Genomic DNA, 23,033 nt, shown 5'->3' with positions numbered 1-23,033 from the left:
TACCGCCTACTCTCATTGTAGACTAGCCATAAGATGATTGAGTTTTAGTCACGCTCTCTCATTGGTCAGCAAAAATGCTTGCGCACGAGCACACACCTTGGGAGCTTTTTAGCCACGTACATAGGCGACTAACTGTACAACACAGTGTTTGCTAGTGTGAGTGAGACACACTCTGATACGCTCTTTCTCACACTAACGGACATTGTGTTACACACTGTCGCCTGTGTACGTAGCTGGAAAGCTTCCCCTTGTACTTCCCACTATGCTTAGAATGATGCAATGTGTGGAGTAATCATATGGACTGCTCAAAGATCATACGATTAAATTTCCTGTTTACGTTTGCATTTATTTCTTCTGGTAGCGTTAGGAAAATCGTGGAACAAATCGGAGAGTCAGGACCGTTTCGTCGACATTTGATATCAATGCAAAAGTTTTGCATCGATTAGAAAACTTAGAAACCTGAATCAGGGACAGAGTTCATCCGTCCAAGAGTTTTCGATATAATTTTCTACCGGTCATTCACCATCACCGCAATTGCTATAACCACTGTTCATGTTTTTTTGTGAAAAGATCAACGAAGAAGTATCGAATATTATTGATCATTCATCGAAGAGTATTTGCGAGTTTTCTTGAATTTTGATTCAGATCAAAACCAAAAGAGAAGAAGAACTGTTAAAAAAATCCGGTGAGACCGAAAATGGCAGCTAAAGAAACTAAGGATGACACGGCTGCATCTTCAACAACTAAATTTTACACACGAGCCGAAGTTGCGAAACATACCGATTCCAAGGACGTATGGATCATTATCCATAACAATGTCTACAATGTTACTCGATTCCTTGAGCAGGTTAGCAAGTTTTTTCCTATAAAAAAAAAAAGAAATGCGATAATATATACACTAGTATCATAATCTTTTTTCAAAAAAACATGTCACATGTCAAAGTGACATTATTTCGACATCATAATCACAGCGGAAAAAATAAACATGATGATTTTTATTGGAAAAAACGGCAGTAAAATAATAAATTAAAATATAGTTAGACCTTCCTGCCTTTGGACTGCAGTTAGTGGCAGTAAAATAAATAAACGTAGAGAAATGAAATTATTCATTTATTGTGGAACGAATGTTTGTTGTTAATGATGATTTTTAGTTTCATAATTTGACTGTTTTTGTCATTTAAAAAAAAAAACATCTAATATGATTGATTTCTCTTGCAAAATGTTGATTGGCTGACAGTGTTGTTTCTTGTTGCGCGTAACAAATGTTACCGCATCTTGTTTCCTTAAGGATAATAGTGAAAAAAGTATTAAATTTGTGTAAAAAGTGATCATTCTGATTATTACATAAGAAAATTGTAGTAACAGCTATAAAACACATATGAAGTATTACATAAGAAAAACAAATAAAAATACTTAAATGTAAGTTAAATATTGAAATGTAATGTATATAATTCTCTATATTTGTAAAATATTTTTATTATTTATTATTAAAAGTTGGCTTATATATATATTTATATTATTTTTTCAATGCATAGCATCCTGGAGGTGAGGAAGTTCTTACAGAGCAAGCTGGACGTGATGCTACGGAACCTTTTGAGGACATTGGACATTCATCGGATGCAAGAGAAATTATGTCATCTTATAAAATCGGGGAACTACTAGAGGTATAGAAATAACTTAATTTTGTTAATGGATCTGATATTTTTTGTAATTTTGTTTCTTTATTGCACAATTGTAGTTATAGGATTATTAAGAAATAATAATTGTAAATTTTAGGAAGAAAAGATAGAAGATTTAACTAAATCTTCAAATAAGAACGGGCCTTCTGGCAATGACGATAATTCTAGGTATGTCTTATATTTATACAATTATATTTGCAATTATATTTATACAATTATATTTGCAATTATATTTATACAATTATATTTGCAATTATATTTATAATGTTTACTTAAATGTATCTAACAGTCTTATCACACTGATATTCACAGTATTTTAGAAAGTTTGTTTTTTCAAGCACACAGTTTTTGTTTTCCAAACACCTTTTCCTCTGTACTTTCCTTTTATTTAAGTAATTCTGTTTTTACTTCAGTTTTTGATTTTACTTATTTACATAAAGATGGTATAAATGTAAGAATTATATTTTACAAAATGCGATATAGAAATTATATTTTATCAAATTCATAAGTTTATTTTTTTATTTCATTTTTTTTTAAATTTGTAGTTTGTCTTTTAAGAACATAATATTAAGCATTTTTTGTTATCTTGATAATTACGTATCTTTAATTAAAACAATGACTCTTATGAAAAATTTTTCGCAATACAGTATTTTTTTCGCAAGTTTCATAAAAGTAACTTTACAATGCACAAAGATAAAAAAGGTTTTATTAGTGCTGTTACTAATTTTTTCATTATTTTGTTCTTATCTTTTGGAAAGTTGCTTTTTCTGTCAACTTTTATCTATAAGAGAAACAATATGATGGCTTAGTACAATAACTTTTACTTATATACATGTGTACACATTCGCGTATAAATATAATGACTAAGTAAACATTAATACCATCTGAAAGTTAAGCACACAAAAATTTTATTTTTTAAAAATAATTTATTATGTGGAGTCAATGCTGCATCCTGATGTGACGATTGAAAATTGCAGTTCTTGGCGGTCTTGGGTAATCCCAATTGTCCTCGGAGTGCTCGCTACTCTCGTTTATCGTTACTTCATTACTGCACATTAAAACATTCCGACCTTACTTTTTTTATCTATGTTGTCTATTTACTTGTTAAGGACTAATAAATATGTATACATACATAATAGTGATCATTGTACATTTTATCCGATCGTATGTCTTGCACTGTTTTCTATGAATAAGTTTGTTGTCTACCATTTAAAGCTGAAAATGGAAGAAATACAACCAATGATGTATTATAAAATGATGTATCGATAACGCGTATACATATGTTAATATATTACACATGTAATATAGATACGCGCATTTATATGTAATACATAATTATATATTATTACAATATACAATTCAATTGTGTACATGCAACATTTTGTGTGCGACGTCAGTGTGCCCAAAATAACAAAATAAATTAATTTCTTAGGATCATTTATAATGCGATCATTTTAAAGAAGAAATAAATCTTGTCTTTAAACTTTCGAAACGTAAGAAATAAAATAACATATAATCGCAGTAATATTCGAGTTATCAAGTCCCAAATTGAGATTGTAATTATTTGTAAGAAAAATCGATCAGGAATATTGTTATCAAAAAGAAAGTCTTCAAACTCACGTGTAAAAATTTACACGTAAGTGTAATATAAATTATATACATATATATATATATATTTATTTATTTATTTATTCCGCAACAAACATCCAGCGTAAGACGCTCATGACCGTTTAAATTTCGCGTTGTTAGTTTGAAACTTAAGAGCCTAAAACTCTTTTTACTGAAAGTTTTTAATTATACTTGAAGTAACATTTTTTATGGAATGAATATTTACTTATGTTTTTTTACAATCTATATATGACCTATTAAGAAATGAATTATGTATCATATATTATAGATCATGATATATATTTTAAAAAAATATATATATATATTTAAAAAAAACTTAAAAATACACTTAATTATAATATATAGATATATTTTTTAAAAAGTTATAATAAAATTGGAGATTGTTTGATTCTAAGTCATATTTTTTTTTTTATAAAAAAACTAAGTTTTATTTATGGAAAATAACATTTGAAGAGTTACATTAAAGACAAAGTTCACACGGGAAAAAGTTTTGTTATTATACGATCAACGAGAAAACTTTGTTGAATCTACTATCTTTTATCAACAAAACGTTTTGTTGGAACAACAAAATGTTTCCTTGGCAAAACAAAAATTTCGGTAAACTGAGCAAATTTGTCTCGTTGACCATGTAGCAATTTCTTGCTATTCTAGCAAATCTTTTTTCCATGCACTTGCTAGTTATAAGTGAATTTCAAATATCTTTCCATTATTATGGCATTTAAAACATTTATGTTTGCGTTGTATGTAATAGCTGCATTCCGACGTTCACTGCGCATCAGTACTAAAAATTTATAATTCATGACTAAAAATATGCTAAAAATTTATAATGTATGTTATATATATTATAGATTTCCAGTACTGTGTGACTGTGTGAATATCAAAACGCAGCCTATATTAGCTGTTTTAAGTTTTCCATTTTTTTCGCCATTACACATTGGATTTTACACAAAGAAAATATTCTGTAACTATATTTTATCTATTTTCCTAAGAGTATATAACAACAAAACGAGATATGTAATTGTAAATAAGGCATACATATTTTTATTTAAAAAAAGTAAGTTTTACAGAAATCAAACAAATGAACGACTGGAATCTTTTATGAATGAGATATTTTTTAAGATATCATCGATATTTTTCGCGCTCGCTAAATACATGTCAATCACGCAGGATGCGCGTGACAAATGCGGAATAATCGAAAGAGATACTTGAATAAGGATTCGCAGTGGCGTCGTCCCGTCGATGGTATCGAGCGAGTTCTCTGACGCGCGCGTTGCGTCGCGTCGGTTGTTCCCCTTTTCGCCCTCGCTGTCCCTCTGTCCTCGCACTGATGGCTCTAGCAGACCTCACCTACGACGAACGCCCAGTAAAGCGCGAGAGTCCAGTGGAGGTGTGTCGTAAAAGTAATATTTTAACAAAGGCGTGTCAGCGATAATTCGTCAGTGAATTAGAAATATTTATGAGAAAATGTTCTAGATCTTACGGCGTTTTAATAAATCGCATAATTATTGCGCGAGTCAAAACTTGCAATTCAGAGAAGAAAAGATAAAATACAAGAGAGAAAAAAAAAGAGCAAACGCGGGCTGAAAAAGGAAGAGACAAGAAGCAGTTAGGGACCGGTTCCGGAAGTGGAGAAGAGCAGAAGTCGACGGGGCGGAAAAAGAATCGCAAACAAGGACGAAGCGTGAGGATAGCAGCTGCGTAAGGCGCAAACGACGGTGGTTGCACTGAAAAGTAGCGGCGTGGTGTCATGAGAGGCGGTCTTACGATCCGCCCTTCTTATCGGTCCTTCCAAGAGTCATGCATGTCGCGCCTCTCAAACGAGGTAAGTACATAATCGGAGCAATCTTCTCCCTTTATGAAAAGTTGCTTCTAACGATGGAGTAACCGGTGCTGGTTGCAGCGGCATCTTATTCATTCTGTTTTTCTGAATTTTTAATCTCTTCGAAAAAATTCAGCCTTTCGAAAATCAATTACAAATCAAGCTTTAAATTATTATAAATTAATCCTTATGGAAACAGTTTTTAAAACCGAAAGAGATTTTGTTAAATAACTTCGATGAAATTGTTTTTGTTTTCAAAAACTTCCGGTTTTGTTGAATCTTTTTTCTAAGTTTATTATTTACTGAAGTTTTTATATATAATTGTTTGCAATATGTTCAGGTTCACTAGTTTTACTTTGTGTGTATGCTTGTGTGTATGTATATATAAGTATAATTAACAATAATATTAATATTAGAAATAGTAATAGTAATAGTATTTTTTCTCGAGTTTATAAAGTAGTAAAGAGAGATTAAATCTGTAGATTGTTTTATTTAAAAAACGTACATTTTGTTAGCGTAACATGTGCAATACGCCTATGTTTGTATTGGGAACTATTGGCGTGCTTTTTTTAGCCAACGTTAACTGACTGAGTTATAGGGTAAGAAATGGTTAAAAAATTTGAAAGAAAAAACTTTTTATAATAAAACAGTAGAAACTTTTATTTATATGACTAATTAATGTTTCAATTTTTTGTCTGACAGAAATATTATAATTAATTATTAAATAGCGCGTGTTAGATTGCGTTTAAAGAGACTGCTATTGGAGATCATTACTCTCTAGTTGTTATGCAATTAGTATAACAAATCTTTGTTTAGAGATGTGTTTTCGAGAATGCATTATTAATTCTCTTCGAGAATGTAATATTAATATCCATAAATGTACACAAAGATATTTTTCTATTCAATGAGAGAATTAATTTCTATTGAGACAACATTTAACAATATAATTATCATTGTATCTAACAATTGATGTGTCGCATATATATTCCACATGAAGAAAGCACTAAACACTTGTACTAAAGAGATTAGCATTTGCGTTATTTAAAGATCATCAATCGCGGTAAAACTTTCATCAATTATCCGAAAATAGCAATACAAAACAAGAATATTTCGTTAAATCTGTGATGAGACCGAAGAGAGAATGGAATATTATTATAAATCGTTCTCTCTGAGAATACAGTCTGCGATTATATTAAGAATTCCGTGAACATAATTTAGCTTATTATCTTGCGAAAAAAAGAGAAAGAAAGAAAGTGCAGTCACACATTCATCTGGATTCAAGAAAGTAGAATGAAGTATAATAAAAAATAAAATTACAGCAGAAAAAAGTACAATAACAAAACTAGCGTCAGTAATTAAAAAAATAAGATTTTTTTTAGCGATGTTAAAGAAGAGTTAACAATATCTGTCAATAGTGATATCAATATGGTACATTAATAAGCACTTATTGTAATCCTAACACATTAGAAGAAACATTGGGAATACTTGTATTAATTATGAAACATGAGGTGGCAGTAGTAGTTGAAGGTCAGTAAGAAACACGTAGAAGTTATAAAAACGTCTTCACAGAGCGTGATCGATGAAAAACAATACTGTTGATAGCTCTCTGTATAAAGCTTACTCTTTTGCAAAACTAATATATAATTCTATATGATTCAACAATCTGTGAAACAGTCTTATCTATTATTGTATAAAAACAATATTTACAATTGACTGTTATAATGGATATTATAATTATATAATATTAAATATATATATATATATATATATATATATATGTATATAAATATATATCTATTAAATATAATAATACAATTTGAAATTAATGTGTTTAGAATTAAGAAACGACGAGTGTATCATATCATGAATAAGTTAATAAGTTACGAAAAATCAAATCATCATCGATTTGACCAACGTGGTCGATGTTTTGTGCCAAGAAAAAGATGGTTTATTCTCTCGATCGCCGCTCAGAGAGTCTCGAGATGTTTGCTAATTATAAACGTTTAGCCTCTTATTCCTTTTGTCAAAGAGAAACGAGTTTTACGAGGCGTGTGACTCGAATTGGAGCCTGTCGATCATTTTACAATGCGAGGAACTGCTGTTGCGTAATATTGCGTTGTGAATTTTGCGGCCGAGAATACAGTTTGTTAGTCGAGAACGCAGATAAAAAAAAATAAGAAATTAACAATTGGAGAATAATACAAAATCAATTAAATTTGAAATAATAAGTAATTAAAGTAGCAAAATAAAAATATTTGATCAGTGCAGTATATTATTAGAAATCGATTTTTTAAATTGAAGTTTGCTTACATTAATCAATATAAATAAAAAATTCTTAAGTGTGCTTCTTATACAAAAAATTCAAAACTTTGTTTTTTAATTTAATTTTTATTTTGCACATTAAATACTTATGAATAATTAATAGTTTTTCCGTATATAATATCAAACAAGAAAATGAGGAGGTTGCATCTTAAAATATATTTTGCAATTTTGAAACAGATTCCTTGTATGTCTTACAATACACCAGCATTTAACCTTCTTGACATCATTGTCACGACAGTAAACAATGATTCGATCTTCACATTCGAATGTCATACATTCTCTCTTATAGTGTATATTGCTAGAGATTGCGCAAGATTTTAGATTTTATTGCAAAAAAGTAACATATACACATATATATCGTCACTCCCTACGTATAATTATATTAGAGTCACATACGGGATTTTTTTTCAGTTTATTACATAATGACACTTAGAAAGTCATGTTCTTTATGATCACCAAATATTCAAAAAAAATATTCATAAGTAAGATAAAAATTTTAAATCGAAAAATAATCCCTTAACAGGAAACATATGAAGCTTTAAACTTTTAAACTGCTTTCCTCTACAATTTGCGTTTTGAAGTTACAGGATTATACGTGACGATATATTATATATATATATATAATTAATAATAATTAATTATAATTATTTAGTTTTTAAATTTTATAAAAGGATTTCGAAGATTTTCTTGTAATAAAAGAATAAAAATATGTATATATTTTAGTTATTATTTATCTATTTATCAATTTTACATGAAAGTGATATAAGAAGATAATATATAAGAAATAATTACGAATATATTATTAAGTAATAAATTAAAAGGTCTTGTTTATTAGAATTAAGAGAAACTAGCACATTGTGGTCAAAAGAATTGTTATAAATATCACCGAGTATAACCGATAACGATAATAATTGAATATTGGTCTTTTTTTTACAATTGTTATTGCGTAATTGTTGCAAATGTTTAACTTGTGATAAAGCATTCTAATAATTAATTGTTAATTGTGCGATTAATTGTTAATAGAAAGATCACAAAAGAGACTATCAAAGCGCTTTATTCTTTTACACATTTAGTTTGCCTATATACAGTAGTGCCTCGCTAACTTTCTGCTCCTCGGTTCTGCAAGTGGAAAGATGTCGAGGAAAGTATTGTTCCGAGAATTGCCGGCTGTTATCTCTGATTAGCTCGACCACGAGTTCGACCGCCACAGAATCATTCCCATCAATTCACGCGAAGCCTCGGCGAAACACTTCTAGAAAATGATGGAGATGACTCCCGGCAAGATACCGAAAAACAAATTCGGCACGTTAGCGAGGCATTACTTTATATAGGCATACTAAATATACATACGCGCACTAAATATACGCGCGCGTGTGCGCGTAGTTTCATATTTGTAGCGTTCTTCGCCTTAGTTTACAGCTAACAAAAAAGTTTTCTTTATTTATTAAAACGTTATTAGAAGAAACTTTAAAACTTTGAAAAATAAGTATTTTTCCTAGAATTATATTATTTTAATTAACATAATGTGCACATCAAATTAATATTTTATATGCGCTATTAGTAAAAGCACATATGATATTTTATATGCGATATTAGTAAAAGCTGACGAAAAGATAAAAGTAATGAAGAAATCGATATTGTTAAAAAAGTGCATTTTCTTGAGTAGGTTCACGTCATCAAATTCACACGTATTCCTTTATTACGGTGTAAAGACTTGTTTTATCTGCGTGACCTCTTGTGTACCGGGAATAGATCTGTGATGTCATAAAGTAACGTTGCTGTCCTCCCACGTCCTCAAAACAGATGATTTCCCGATAGCGTTAATGGATTTTTTGCTTAAGCTTATAGATTATAGCTTGTCACGAAACTCTCTGATCTTAACAGATTAATGCGAATATTGCTCAATAGTTAACAAATATAAAACTCAACGTGTTTTTATAACATTAACAATGTTTAATCTGATTTTCTTTTTCTTTTGTAGGATAAGCCGATTTAACACCGAGATTATTATTTTAGAAAGATATTTTATTATGAAGAAAAAAGTATTCAAAATATTATTAACAATAATAATATTTTAAATTTTTACCGTTATGATTTCATCAAGATGTGTATAATCAATGTTATGCACATAGTTAATGTAGTTTTTAGCATATGTAGTTTTAAAAATAAACATGAGATGCGGTAGGGTGTGTAGATATGTATATATGTTTTATTTCACATTCATACCGTTATTCATATACACATATACGTGATAAAATAAAAAAAAAATTTGATGTATTATCGAGCAGATTTAGAGAAATTTCTTTTTACCGCCATTAAATATCTCGTTCATGTGTGTTCAAGTAATACATATCTATATAAAAGAGTTTTGTCGCTGATTGTATTCATCACATGATTAGGCGTACTTAGATCTTCTCTCGCCAAGAAGCATAAAGTATTGTGCGCAATTTAGTGTGAATTCATCATCATTGATAAAAAGAGTGGCGCATGCACAAAGTTTGTGTGCACAGAATAATTGGTTTAAAAACTTAAACGACAAAAATACATTCTTCTTATTCTTGTCATGTTTTCTTTCTTTTTATTTTTCCTTCTTGTCTTTTATTGATTGGAAATCTGCGATGAAATATATCGTCTATTTTGTATCTGTGTATGTGGTACTACTTTAGCACGCGGCATGCATTTAAAAACTGTTAAAAATAAACTTGTGATCGCTTACAGACGAGATTTGACACATATCGAATAAAATTGAAAGAGAGAAAGAGAGAGAGATAAATATTGTATGTACTTTTGAAATCAAAGCGTTATAGAAAGCTTTAGCAGCTTTTTTTTAAAATAGCTGATGTATAAAAATAAGAGTTAGTTATATTTTACATAAATATTAAAATGTAAAACTAATTATAAAAGAAGACGATGTCTAAAATAACAAATTTAAATATACAAAATTAAGATATTTGCAATGTAAACGCGGAGCGTAATAACCGTTTCGTTTTGACGCGCGTATAATTTGCTTGCTGTGTTAACACATTCCTAACGCAATATATAAACATACAAACGACAAAAGCACATCGATTTCGTCTCATTCGTGCTTAATGTTGCTGACACGTAACGATGTGTAGATATTTTTGAAGCGCATCGTTTTGTCTTGCGTTCCAGAACCTCTTTCTCTCTCTGACGTTTCTCTAGTTTCACGAGATGACGCAATTTCACGTTGCCTCTTCCACATTCTCGCGCAAGCTACAGGAGAATTAAAATCAGAATCAAATGATACGCGAAAAATGCATGATATATTTGAAAGTGTTAAGTAAAGCAGTTTTAAATAAAATTTTAAGTGAAATTTTATGTAAAACTATAATAGAAAAATTTGAGTTTAGAATAGTCTTTAAAATATAAAATAACACTTTAAATTTAAAAAGAATGTCAATAAATTTATAAATAAAACATTAATGTAAAGTGTTAACGAATTTCGCAGATGCTCGCTATATAATGCTATATAATGCTTTCCTTCAATTTTTTTTAGGATAGCTATTATTATTTACGTACTAGATTTTATTACTTACGTTACTATATTTTAACTATATAATAGCTATACCTAACTTAAATCTTTTGTATATCTAATTTTCCGTAAAGTTTATTTTAATACAAATTTTCTTTAAATTCTATGTTTGATTAAACTCATGTATACAACTTTTACAAAATGATGACTTTTTGAGGAAAACTTTCATTTATAATTTATAATTTATCTTAATATATAATTTTTATATTATAAGCGTATATTTTTATATTACAAAAATATAATTATAGCGTAATATACTCTGGACGTTACTATTTTTTGTAGAATTTTGTCTCTTAGTAAGACAAAAAATGTACGTTATATACTAATGTTTCTGTAATAAAAAACATTATGACACATGTAACTTAAGTTGAAGCGTGCATAATGCAATGACAGCTTGGATGTAGATATTCATGTTGGATACAGATATTTCGCATTGTAACAGCTTTCTGAACGGATTCCAAGCGAGATCTTTGCGTCAGATAATATTTGTACACAGAAAGAACATTTATCACAGCACGTTAACTTAGTTTGTGAATTAAGATTGTTACAATTGTGTAAGAAGAAATGGCATCCATCACCAATGATAAAACATCTGCTTTTCATAGAAAATGTTATTATTAGATCCAATCAAAACTTTTTAAGCAAAATTAAATGTTGAATAGAATAAATAGATGATAAAGTGTTTTTGATTCCGTTAAAAAAAGTTTAGTTAGTCTTAGTTTAATGTTGAATAAATATTAATTAATATTTATTTATGACAATGTCATTTAGATTGTTAATTGTTATTGAGAAATATGAATAACTTTTATTTTTGATATTATGGAAAATAATAATATTTCTTTGCATGACGTGTCAAGTGTGTAACTGTAAATGTATAATTTTTTCAATTAGCCGTTATATTCTCTTGTATTTTTAATCATTCTCTTATATGTTTAATTGCGTGTTTGTTACTTTAATAATCTATATGAAAACTCACATAAAAATAAAAAAATTTGTTTAAATAGAGTTTTTAAAGGTTTTTTTAAGACAAAATCGTTTTCGTATAGCAGAATAAAAAGGGTTTGCTGTTAACAACATGAACTGTCTTCTTCTATATGTGAAATTTTTTCTCGAGATGTTTTCCTCTCTCACTTAAGAGTAGTAACATATTGTATATATAATATGTCTCGTACAAAATTAAAGATTTTTTAAAGATTGTTTTAAATCTATATGATATATTTTTTACTAAAATTTATGAAAACTGTTTAATTTTATGCAATTTTCTAAATAAGAATTTACGCTTTTATTATTTCATTTTGTTCTCGAGAGGAAAGACAAACGCAATAAGTCACTGATTATGAAGAAAAGGTGAGGAACGATCGGTTAGGTTTTGTCTTGTGAAATGCAGTTTGTCTTTGATCAACATCTCTCTTAACGGTAATTGTTCATCCGTTCCGCAAGAATCAAGCGCAATTGGATCATTGCGACACTTTACGCAAATGGTTATTAATGCAATTTGAGTCGTAGTATCGTGTTAACAGCGTGTCAGCTTTACCACGGTATTATGTATCTCATCGAAATATTATACGATCAGAAAGAATAAAAAGGAAAAAAGTTACAATATTATTTAGGTCAGAATTAATCTTGATTTAATTAGTATTTAAGTATAGTAAGTATACTATATAAATATATTATAGTAAGTATACTATATACTTATTTAGTGACAATACAGTTATTTGTAATAAACGCGAGCATAAAATAGCTGTGTCAAAATATCAATTATGATATAATACTGTCATTATTGTTATCAGAGTATTTATTTGTCTCTATATGTCTTTATATCTCTATTTGTCTTTATATCTCTATTGATATTTATCATGCTTTGTTGTGAATTGTCGCGAGTTGGCAATTAAAACTAACAGTTTTGAGTAATGCAATCTGATTTTTTATGTATATCAAAAATGTATATATATATGTAGGGTGGAAAGAAAAGGTCAATACTCCTGAATAACTCGGAAAATAAGTTTTATCGAAAAATGTTTCAATATTTACAGGGTGAGTCTGATAAAATGGTTTCAGCCCGGTTTTCTCACAAAACGTTTAGAAATAGAGGAAAACATCCATTATCAAAATTGTAGAATATGAAGAGGGGATAACTATAGTGACCTTAAATGACCTTTAATTTTTTTCATATTACCAATCAATTTGTTTTTTTTCTCATGGAAAGGGGTACTTATGAGTCATCTTTGTCGATAGTACATACTCACTGATTGTGAGCTTAATAACTTATTTTATATTAAAGTATTTCTCAAAAACTCAACCGTTGTCGAGACATAAACAAAATTAATCAAAATAAAAAATTTAGAAAAAATCTTTTTTTACTATTACAATAAGTGTTCAAAATTTTTCATATGTTATTCCAGACATGCCTGTAATCTTCATGGAAAGCTTGCTTGGAAAAAGAAGAGTGAAAAAGCTAGATTATCTTCAACATCATACCACTCGAGGAAACATGATAGAAGAATAAAAAATATTTTTTGCGAAATAACCGTTCAGGAGTTAGAATATATTACAGTTTTTGTGGAAAGCTTCCTGGAATTTCTTTTAACTCTTGAACGGTTATTTATTATATATATGTACGGTTATTTAAAAAAAAAAAATATATATATATATATGCACGGTGTCCCATTTTTTAAAAGGCACCAAGATATCTCTACTAGGAAGCAATTTCAGAAAAAATGTTTCAGAAGAAAGTTGTATGATTTGAAGAGGACATAAGATGGTGCTGTTGGTTTGACTTTGGAGAGTTGTACAAAAGTTACGTAAAGGTCACTTTTTTAAGTGGAACCCTCCCATATATTTTATACATATTCTTGTAGCTTACCTCGAGATTGTTTCAAAACACTAAAAAGTCGTTTTCTCATCAATACTTTTCAAGTGATAAGCTTTGAAAATTACAATACCGTCGACATTGGCATTATCCAAGGTGTACTACGTGGTGGTTGTCCGGTCGGATTTACACCTCTTGTGTGTAAGCAAGATCAGTCGTGGATCCAATCAACTAAGGCAAAATTACTGTAGGGCAAAATTAATATTGTCTTAGTTGGCTGGATCACACACACACACACAAGAGGTGTAAATCCGATCGGGTAACTTCCATGTAGTACATTTCGAATAATGCTAATATCGGTACTCTAACAACTAACATTTAACCTTCTTAACTCAAAAAGTACTTAATGAAAATAAATAAAATTTTGGAGTTCTATTTAAACATATTGATGTGACCTTGACCTTGGTGACGCCATCCAAAGTCAAACTGATAAGATCAGTAAATAGATCTTTTTAACCCTACAATTTTTGTCTAAAACACTTTTCTAAAACTTATATTTTCCGAGATATTCTGGGATTCCGATACTTTTTATACACCCTGTATATATAGAGAGTGCAGCATTTAAATTGAAACAATTAAATATCTTGAAAACAAAATATTTTATGAAAAAATGTTTCAGACAAAAGTTAATTTCAAGAGATGAAGATACCGGTAGCCAGAGAAAAACATATATCTCTTTTTCTCTTAGAATCTTAGGAATAGACGCGCATTCTACGAGGTAAGCAGTCACTCAAGAATCAGAGAATTATTATTAATAATAATAAGGAAAATGGCCTGTCTATAACGGGAAAGTAGAAATTTATAATGCTCAAAATTACTGAAGTTCTACTAGTGAGTCACAACGGAAAGAGATAATTTATAATCATCTTAAAACGCGTCGAACTCTCTTATTAGGAAATGAGAGAGTAATAATATTGTTAACATGATATTTTCAGCTAGTTTATCTACAATAACCGTTTTGCACAACATAAAAAAGTTCTTAGCTGTTAAATGAAAAAAAGAAAATTAAAACAAGTTTATAAATTGCATACTTCGACTGTTGTTGATTTTTTTTTTACTGTAAACTGTGCACAATTTTTTGTGCAAAAACACAATCATATCAATCACTCTTTAATAAAGCGAAAAATATTAACACAAACGATTTCCGCCGATTTCTCATTAAATAGGTAGTTATATACATTTCGTAATATTGCACAATTGTTTTCGCGAATGCAAATATCTCTACATATCTCTACATACTCAGGCACAAAACTCTAAACAATACGCACATTATTCCGTTGGCATTAAGTGGCTCCTCGTCAGTGTTAGACTTCCATATTTTTAGCGATGATTACTGAAATGCGCAGCTGTCATACGAAATAATCAAGTCAGAATTAAGTAAGCTGCTACGTGACTAAACTGGCGTATCCTTCCTTGTTCAGAAATACATGCACACAGAATGCCGCAGAAGTAGATGAGATTTTATGATCCTTGGCAGCGGTTCTCAATGATTCTTGATTATTTGCGGGCATTTTTTCTCACAAAAAAAATATTTTGTAAGAAAAAATATTTCTCTGAAAGAATGATCTATTAACCTTTCGTTATCACACTGAGTCAAAACGATTGACCCATAATTTTATTTTGCAGTAAAATATTTTAGACATTATTGAAAATGATACTAGTGATGTTATCTAATATTAAATTCAAGTGTCCTCTACATAAATGGAGATACTTCCCGAGTGAGAGAAAGCGTTAGTGCGTGTTTGGCAGCCATCGAAAAGTCAAATTGACCTGAGTGTAACAAAAACGTTTTTGTGCTTCAACTTGAGAACATTTTCTGACTAATTTTGTGTAAAAAAATAGTCAGAAAGTAAAAACAAGCATTTTAATAAACGAAATTGTTTTTTATTTTATTTAAAGTGTTTAATAAAGACAAAATGGCTGCATCCAGAAGTACAATCGTTCACTCGAGCGGCTAAGTAGTAATTGCGATTAGTTTAAATTTATACTTTTAGATAAGATAGATAGTTTAAATTTACATACACTTTATAGAATTTATTTTTAATATAAGATACTTTTTATTGATATATAATTAATTGTATGCTTTTAAAAAGAATAAATATATTTTTTCTATATAAATGCATGATTTTCAACTCAAAAACTGCCTTATATATATTTCAGTATGCAAAATAAATACTTTTTTTTGAAACCTCCAATATAGAACTATTATTATTTTAATTAAAGTAACGATATATCTCGAGAATATCATTCTAAATTTTTAACTAAAAATATTAAAAATTTAAAAAGTTATGATTTTTTGAGCACACTTTTTCAAAATAATTTTTTTTTCCAGAAATGTTTTTAAACATGATGATATTACAAATGTTAACTATTTACAATAGAAATATATTATATTGTTATTTTCTTTCATTATGATATACGCCCTAGCTCTTTGAGCTTTGAAATTCCCGCACGCCGCCATGATCAAGCCGGCAAATTTCGCGCGCATTTTTCACCCGCAATTTATTGCCGCGAAAGAGGAGCCGGCAAAGCTTCCTGGCGCATCGCCATGCGAACTATTACGGTCGCGACGTGGCGACTCGGTGATAATAATATGATAATTGTTGTGTTATATAGTATGAGAATACGCGGGATTGGCTGATGCGAACTATCACATGGTCGCCGGCGCTGCGATCCAATAGCGCGGTGTTGGTCGCCACCTAAGCGGTCCCAGTCACTAAAGGGATGCGGCACAAGCCGGTTAGTCTTCTCGTTGCGCATCCTCCCTCGAGTAATTATTCGCATTCAGCGATTTGTTCGATACCCGGTATGAAGAATCCGCGTTTTGGCACGTTAATATCAAATAAGAACAAATTAATTTATAAGTTTCAATAGAGAAAAAAAATCAGTGAAAAAAATGTTTCGAGTTCTGGAGACATTGTCTCTCTGCAAAAAATCTCTGGATTATTGTTTCTATCAGATAAAATATGCGTGTGCGCACACACACAACACACACACACACACACAAAAGCATACCACGTCATATCCGTGATATTTATTAAAAATATAATCCGTATTTAAAATAATTATTTCTCTTTTCACTCAGTGAGCTATCTTATAGTTTTATATTTAGCAACGTACTATAAAGTGGATTGCGATCGACCGTAACTAATCATTGTTGAAATGTTTCTTAATTTATTTAATGCTTTCTCATATTACTTTAGAAAATATTTGATACTTAATTTAAATTTATATAACAAAAAAATAAAAATTTAATATAATAAATATATTTTAGTCATTACGCGTACAAAAATAAAAATAACCGTAAGCTAAAAAATAAAACTGTAATTTAGACATCAATAAACAATTGCGAGTAGCAAAATGATTTCCATAAAGAAACTTAAACGATAATCACAATCCGAAGACGTTTTTCGCGCAACAGTTTCGTGTTTATGTAAGAAGCGGCGCACGGAATCCGAAATTTATTTTGAGCCAGCAATATGTGTAAGATCGCGCGCGTATTATACATGAGAGGGCAATAGACCACGTGGTTCTTTTCGCCGGGTAACTCTAAACTTAGGAAGTCGATACGAACCGAATATAAAACAAATCCATTCAGTTTTGCAACACAATCCTGCAATTCTGTTCTCCTTATACTCTCTCTCTCTCTTTTCCTCATTCTTTTTATAGACGCGCGCGAATTTAATTTCTTCGCGAATAAAAAAACGCGACAATCAATATATATATATATAACATGTCGAAATTATATGTCTTTCACCTCTCACGTGTCTCTCGCGGTCTACTCGATTCGTTTTGCGCGTTCATCGAACTTCTGATGTATACATGTCCCCGCGGCGACCAGACTATTGATTATGCCATAAAGCACCAATCACAACATCTTACCGCAGTGTTTCCTAAGTGATGTTCCAATTTGAAATCTTACGCCGATATGTCTATCTAGTTTTATTCTTTGGATTTACTGATTGTTTGACTTTGCAACATATAATATAAAGGAAGTACGAGAGAGTATATAAATGTGTGTTAGAATTAAATTGCGAAACATTGTTATCTGAAACTTTCCTGTCTTAAAAAAGAAATTGAAGATGGTATCATTTATTTAAAAATGATCAGGTCATAATGTAATATATACTTTATCTTAAAATTGTCTTCTATTGTTTGCGTGCGTTGTATCCTGTAGTATAGAAAATAGAGACACATAAGCATTTAGAGGAAGAGTTTATGAAAATAAATATTGTTGACGTTACTTGCGTTGTTTGCAACCTTACACTATCTTCTAAAAAATATTGTTTTCCTATAAAAGTCCTTAGTTTTTCCTTTCACTAGAATCACTTAAAAGAGATTTATCATTTGATGTGATATTTTACGAAGTAAATATAGAGAAGAAGCTTTTAGAGAGAAAAATTATCTCTGAATTATCTCCTAAAATATCGGCGTGACAAAAATATATACTTTATCCATTGCTGCTGCATGTACAAAAAATGGGAAAGTTGTGCTAAACTACTTTTTTGACATAAAATAAAAATTTATGTATTATTTATATATTCTTTTATAAAAAGATTTATCAGCGTTATTGTTGTTTTTTTTTATTCTCTGATTGTTATGTTGACTTTTTAAATATAATACAGTGAGAAGTTTAGTGAGCCAAAAATCCAAACATCTTTAATATTTAAATAAAAAATGTATTTGAAAACTTAAAGAACAAAAATTTCAGCTAAGTTATTAGTTATTAGGTATTAATTATTAATTAATTTGTCAAAAAATTTAGAAGTTTATAGTATTTTATCAGATAGTATTTCTTGAAGAAGTAATGGTTACTTCTGCCAAATAAAATAAACAACGATAGTTTTATTGCACGTGATGTAAACAAATTGTTGTCTTGCTGGGAGAAAGAGAGAGATAGAAAGATTGATTCATCTTTTTGACACAAATTTATAAATCTATTTAAAACAAGTATACCAATTAATTAATCACTTAATAATTAATAATTAATGTCCAGCTATATATATATATATCTTTCTCTCAATTTTTTTATAATGTATAGATACAATATAAAGATCAAGAGATTATCGATCATGAGACATCTTTTTGTTTTCTAGCTATTGTGGGACATGATCCGCAGACGAGCAACGGCGGTCAGTCGCAGCTGCAACAGCAGCTACAATCAGGGGCTTGGCTGGGAAGTGGTGCCAGCGACACTGGCGGCGGACTGGTCTGTCGATCTTCATCTGGCAAATCAATCAACGGCAGCAGCAACGGTAACCCGTCGCTACTACATCCTCGACAACAACAACAGCAGCGTCAACAGCAACAACAACAAGGTCAATCTGGGGGTGTGGGGGATGACGAAGACGGGGGTGGAGGGAGCGGAGGGTTGGAGGGGACGGACGCAGAGGCGAACGACGCTATTCACCTCAAGAGACGGGTGGGACTCGTCAGTGGGGTGGCTCTAATCGTCGGCACGATGATCGGCTCCGGGATCTTCGTATCGCCGTCGGGTCTGCTACTGCGTACCGGCAGCGTTGGCGTCAGTTTCGTCGTGTGGACTGCGTGCGGTCTGCTCAGCCTGTGCGGCGCCCTCGCCTACGCTGAGTTGGGCACTATGAACACGAGCAGCGGAGCCGAATACGCGTACTTCATGGATGCGTTCGGCGCACCACCCGCCTTTCTTTTCTCCTGGGTATCTACCTTGGTGCTCAAGCCGTCGCAGATGGCGATCATCTGCCTATCGTTTGCCCAATATACTGTCGAGGCGTTCACCGTTGACTGCGAACCACCCGACCAGGTGGTTAAGATCGTCGCGTTATTGGCGATCGTTCTGATACTTTTGATCAACTGTTACAGCGTTAACTTGGCTACCGGTGTGCAGAACGCCTTTACCGCCGCCAAACTGATGGCAATCCTCGTGGTGATAATCGGCGGCTCGTACAAATTGACACAGGGTAACACACAACATCTGCAAACGGCGTTCGACACAATTGATGGAAACTCCATCAACATCGGCCGTCTCGCTACCGCCTTTTACACTGGTCTGTGGGCTTACGATGGCTGGAACAATCTCAATTACGTGACAGAAGAAATCAAAAATCCCTCAAAAAATTTGCCTAGATCCATCATGATCGGTATACCTCTCGTAACGATCTGTTATGCGCTTATTAACGTGTCTTATTTGGCGGTCATGTCGCCGTCAGAGATGATCGAGAGCGAGGCTGTGGCGGTGGTAAGTTCTACGACGAGATTTTTTTATACTTTGAAAATTATATAAATTTTTCCAACAAATTTTTAAAGATAGATTTTATTTTGTAGACGTTCGGCAATCGGATACTGGGCATAATGGCATGGTTAATGCCACTTTCCGTAGCAATTAGCACATTTGGATCCGCAAACGGCACCTTATTTGCCGCGGGAAGGCTCTGCTTTGCCGCGTCGCGAGAAGGCCATCTGCTTGATTGCTTGAGCTACGTGCACGTGCGACGCTTCACACCCGCCCCAGGTCTCATCTTCCATTCCCTTGTAGCAGGTGCAGCATAACGTTCTTGTTATTCCAAATTTTTTTAACACTTCTTGAATATCTTGTATTTTAATCTTTTGAAGTCCAACATCGAGCATGACTTGACATTAATTACAATTCTCTGACCAGAGTATTGGGAATAAAAAAAAAATTGTACTGCAAAAGATTAAAAACATCTTTAAATATTTTGTACTTTAACTTGCACAGTATTATCTAAGATTTTATCTTATACAACTTATGTGTGTTATGTTATTTGTGACACGACCGTCGCTGTAATCTAGTTTAACATGACAAGATATCGCATGATAAAAGCCAAATTTTCAATTTTGTAGGCGCAATGGTTCTCTCTGGCAACATTGATTCACTGATCGATTTCTTCTCGTTTACCGCATGGATATTTTATGGCGGCGCGATGCTCGCTCTGCTAGTGATGCGAAGAACCAGACCCAATCATCCCCGACCGTACAAATGCCCGTTGATAATACCCGCGCTTGTGCTCCTCATCTCCGTGTATCTCATTGTGGCGCCAATTGTCGACAAACCACAGATCGAGTACCTGTATGCAGCCGGCTTTATCGGCGCGGGCATGCTCGTCTACCTCCCGTTCGTAAAATTTGGATACGTGCCCAAATTCATGGGTAAGTATACATGCTAAAATAAAGTCGAACTCTTCTCTCACGAAGTTACTGCCGGACGCGATCAGACATTTCATTATATGGAACATCTTTTGAATTATAGTTATCTTCATTTAAATTATTGTAAATTTTTCTTATAATAAATTATTGTGAATTTTTCTTATAATATAACTGTATACATATATGTATATATATTAATATAGTACATGTTTGTATCTGTTTATTCTTTAATTGCAGAAGGTGTCAACGCTTTCCTCCAGATGTTGTTAGAGGTAGCTCCGACAGCAGTTGCCTTCGACTGATTTGTTTTTCAAAAGATTTAAAACGCAGTTCTTCAGAATGCCGAATCATTCCATTGTGGCATTGCACGAACTGTGTCTACACACATCTGAATCAACCCTATTTTAAATACCTACAGACGAGAGCGTTATATCCTATATTATAAAGCTCAAGCTGGCCCAAAAAATGAATCCATATAAAAATATAATTATATAAAAAATATATTATTTTATTACTTGTTATTCTTCATACATAGTATACATGCAGAATAAATGTTATTGTTAGACAATAGCTAGCTGATGTTGTAATGAAACAGCATTGAATTAATAGAAGATATTTTAAATGTTTACAGTTATAGATGTATTTGTGTGTTTCCATTTTTTCATAAAAACTTTCTTTTTTCCTTTTCCTTTATCATTCTAACCGACTATTTAAATGAATCCAGTATGTATTCTAATTCAAAGTTTTATTTTTTTTAAGAGCAAATTCTTATAATTTGTCTTTATTTCAAATTTAAAAAACAAAAGGAACAGTTCCAATATACGTCAGTTTTTTTTTATATTTCTTTTGATATCTTTCCATAACTTCCTAAAATACCGCTGTCTTTTCTACGCATCTTCTTAGTTCTTGGTTTAAGCAAGCTACGAGTGAATCCAGACGTATGTTTCTCTTCTTTCATTCTTGTTTTCTCCTTTTCTTGACGCTGCTTTAATATCTTATAATTCTTTTTCCTGTTCTTAGGAGGTATAGCACCCAAGCTAATGGCAAGTTCCATTTTTGCTTTTTTTGCCTTTGATTTCTCAAAACCAGATATACCAAATTTAATAATGTCATATCGTGCTTTTTTCATTTCTATTTCTTGTTGTTTCTTCAGATCCTCAGGCTTCATTTTGGAATCCTTCTTTGACGTTTTGTCCTCAGTATTTGTATCGTCTATGGATTTTGACTTTTTCTTCTGAACTTTATAATTCACAGCAACATAATTATCAACCGCATTTTTGTTGATTTGCGACCCACGAGTAGACACAAAGTCTTCCATTTTTTCAACTGAAAGTATTTGTTAAAACAAAAGAAACACATATGATAAGCATATTACAAGCACATATGACTTAACTAGTTTACCAGCAACTACTTTGGTAAGAGAATCAACTATTAATTTAAAAATATTCAATTACTCCTTTCGGCTTCTTTATTCAATTTAAACTTGCAATTTAAAAAAAAAACACTTCTTAAACTTACAAAGCTTGTGAAATATGTTTTAAATATTAAAAACAATATAATACCTGTTATTATGTAATATGTATTAACCTGTAATTACATATATTTTAATTATCACGTTTACTTTTTAAATATCCGTCAAATTTTATTTGATTCATTTATATTTCTACGTTTATACACTTAAAGCCCATGATCTTCAAGCTGTTTATCCCACGTGTTTCAAAATTTACTGTCAATATTGAAAATTATTCCGAATATATACCAGAAGAAGAACACTTTCTCTAGCGACAAATAACAACAAACGCCATACTAAATTAACTTAGCAATCGCTGGTGTACAGCTGAATTAACAAAGCTACCTTTTTACAGGCCTGTTTCTACGACAAAGTCGTACGTCGCCGTTGGACGTCGGACACAAGTGTGTTGGAGTCAGAGAGAGGAATGAGAGCGGCCAGGTCCGTAAAATTTGGGTGCGTTCAGACAACTCAACAGTTGCACAACGGTTGAGAGATAATCACTTCTG

At 31.3% G+C, this 23,033-nt stretch overlaps 3 protein-coding genes across 7 annotated transcripts; 2 read left to right on the top strand and 1 right to left on the bottom strand.

Moving 5' to 3' along the window:
• Positions 1-242: 242 nt before the first annotated feature.
• On the top strand, positions 243-2,817 carry LOC109858770 (cytochrome b5-like). Of its 2 annotated transcripts, none has more exons than XM_020436353.1 (4): positions 243-847; positions 1,536-1,664; positions 1,777-1,847; positions 2,619-2,703. In XM_020436353.1, the coding sequence occupies exons 1-4, from the start codon at positions 698-700 to the stop codon at positions 2,638-2,640; spliced, it is 372 nt and encodes a 123-aa protein (XP_020291942.1). In that variant the 5' UTR covers positions 243-697; the 3' UTR covers positions 2,641-2,703. The 2 variants fall into 2 exon arrangements, with proteins under 2 accessions (XP_020291942.1, XP_020291941.1); XM_020436352.1 differs by having other exon boundaries at positions 246-847; positions 2,657-2,817.
• A 1,573-nt stretch (positions 2,818-4,390) lies between these two features.
• LOC109858785 (b(0,+)-type amino acid transporter 1-like) lies at positions 4,391-21,648 on the top strand. Of its 3 annotated transcripts, none has more exons than XM_020436387.1 (5): positions 4,391-5,130; positions 18,968-20,088; positions 20,175-20,388; positions 20,712-21,017; positions 21,252-21,648. In XM_020436387.1, exons 1-5 carry the CDS (start codon positions 5,106-5,108, stop codon positions 21,314-21,316), a joined length of 1,731 nt encoding a protein of 576 aa, XP_020291976.1. In that variant the 5' UTR covers positions 4,391-5,105; the 3' UTR covers positions 21,317-21,648. The 3 variants fall into 3 exon arrangements, with proteins under 3 accessions (XP_020291976.1, XP_020291975.1, XP_020291974.1); XM_020436386.1 differs by lacking the exon at positions 4,391-5,130 and adding an exon at positions 16,475-16,677 and having other exon boundaries at positions 20,175-20,361; XM_020436385.1 differs by lacking the exon at positions 4,391-5,130 and adding an exon at positions 16,492-16,677.
• LOC109858790 (uncharacterized protein C1orf131 homolog) lies at positions 21,583-22,975 on the bottom strand. Of its 2 annotated transcripts, none has more exons than XM_020436395.1 (2): positions 22,870-22,975; positions 21,583-22,340 (listed from the first exon to the last, which is right to left on the bottom strand). In XM_020436395.1, exon 2 carries the CDS (start codon positions 22,330-22,332, stop codon positions 21,850-21,852), a length of 483 nt encoding a protein of 160 aa, XP_020291984.1. In that variant the 5' UTR covers positions 22,333-22,340; positions 22,870-22,975; the 3' UTR covers positions 21,583-21,849. The 2 variants fall into 2 exon arrangements, with proteins under 2 accessions (XP_020291984.1, XP_020291985.1); XM_020436396.1 differs by lacking the exon at positions 22,870-22,975 and adding an exon at positions 22,577-22,857.
• Between the last annotated feature and the right edge of the window lie 58 nt (positions 22,976-23,033).

Source organism: Pseudomyrmex gracilis, unplaced genomic scaffold (assembly GCF_002006095.1).
Source record: "Pseudomyrmex gracilis isolate BER0280 unplaced genomic scaffold, ASM200609v1 scaffold_224, whole genome shotgun sequence".
Classification (NCBI taxonomy): Eukaryota; Metazoa; Arthropoda; class Insecta; order Hymenoptera; family Formicidae; genus Pseudomyrmex; species Pseudomyrmex gracilis.
This window is presented reverse-complemented; position numbering and strand designations above follow the sequence as displayed.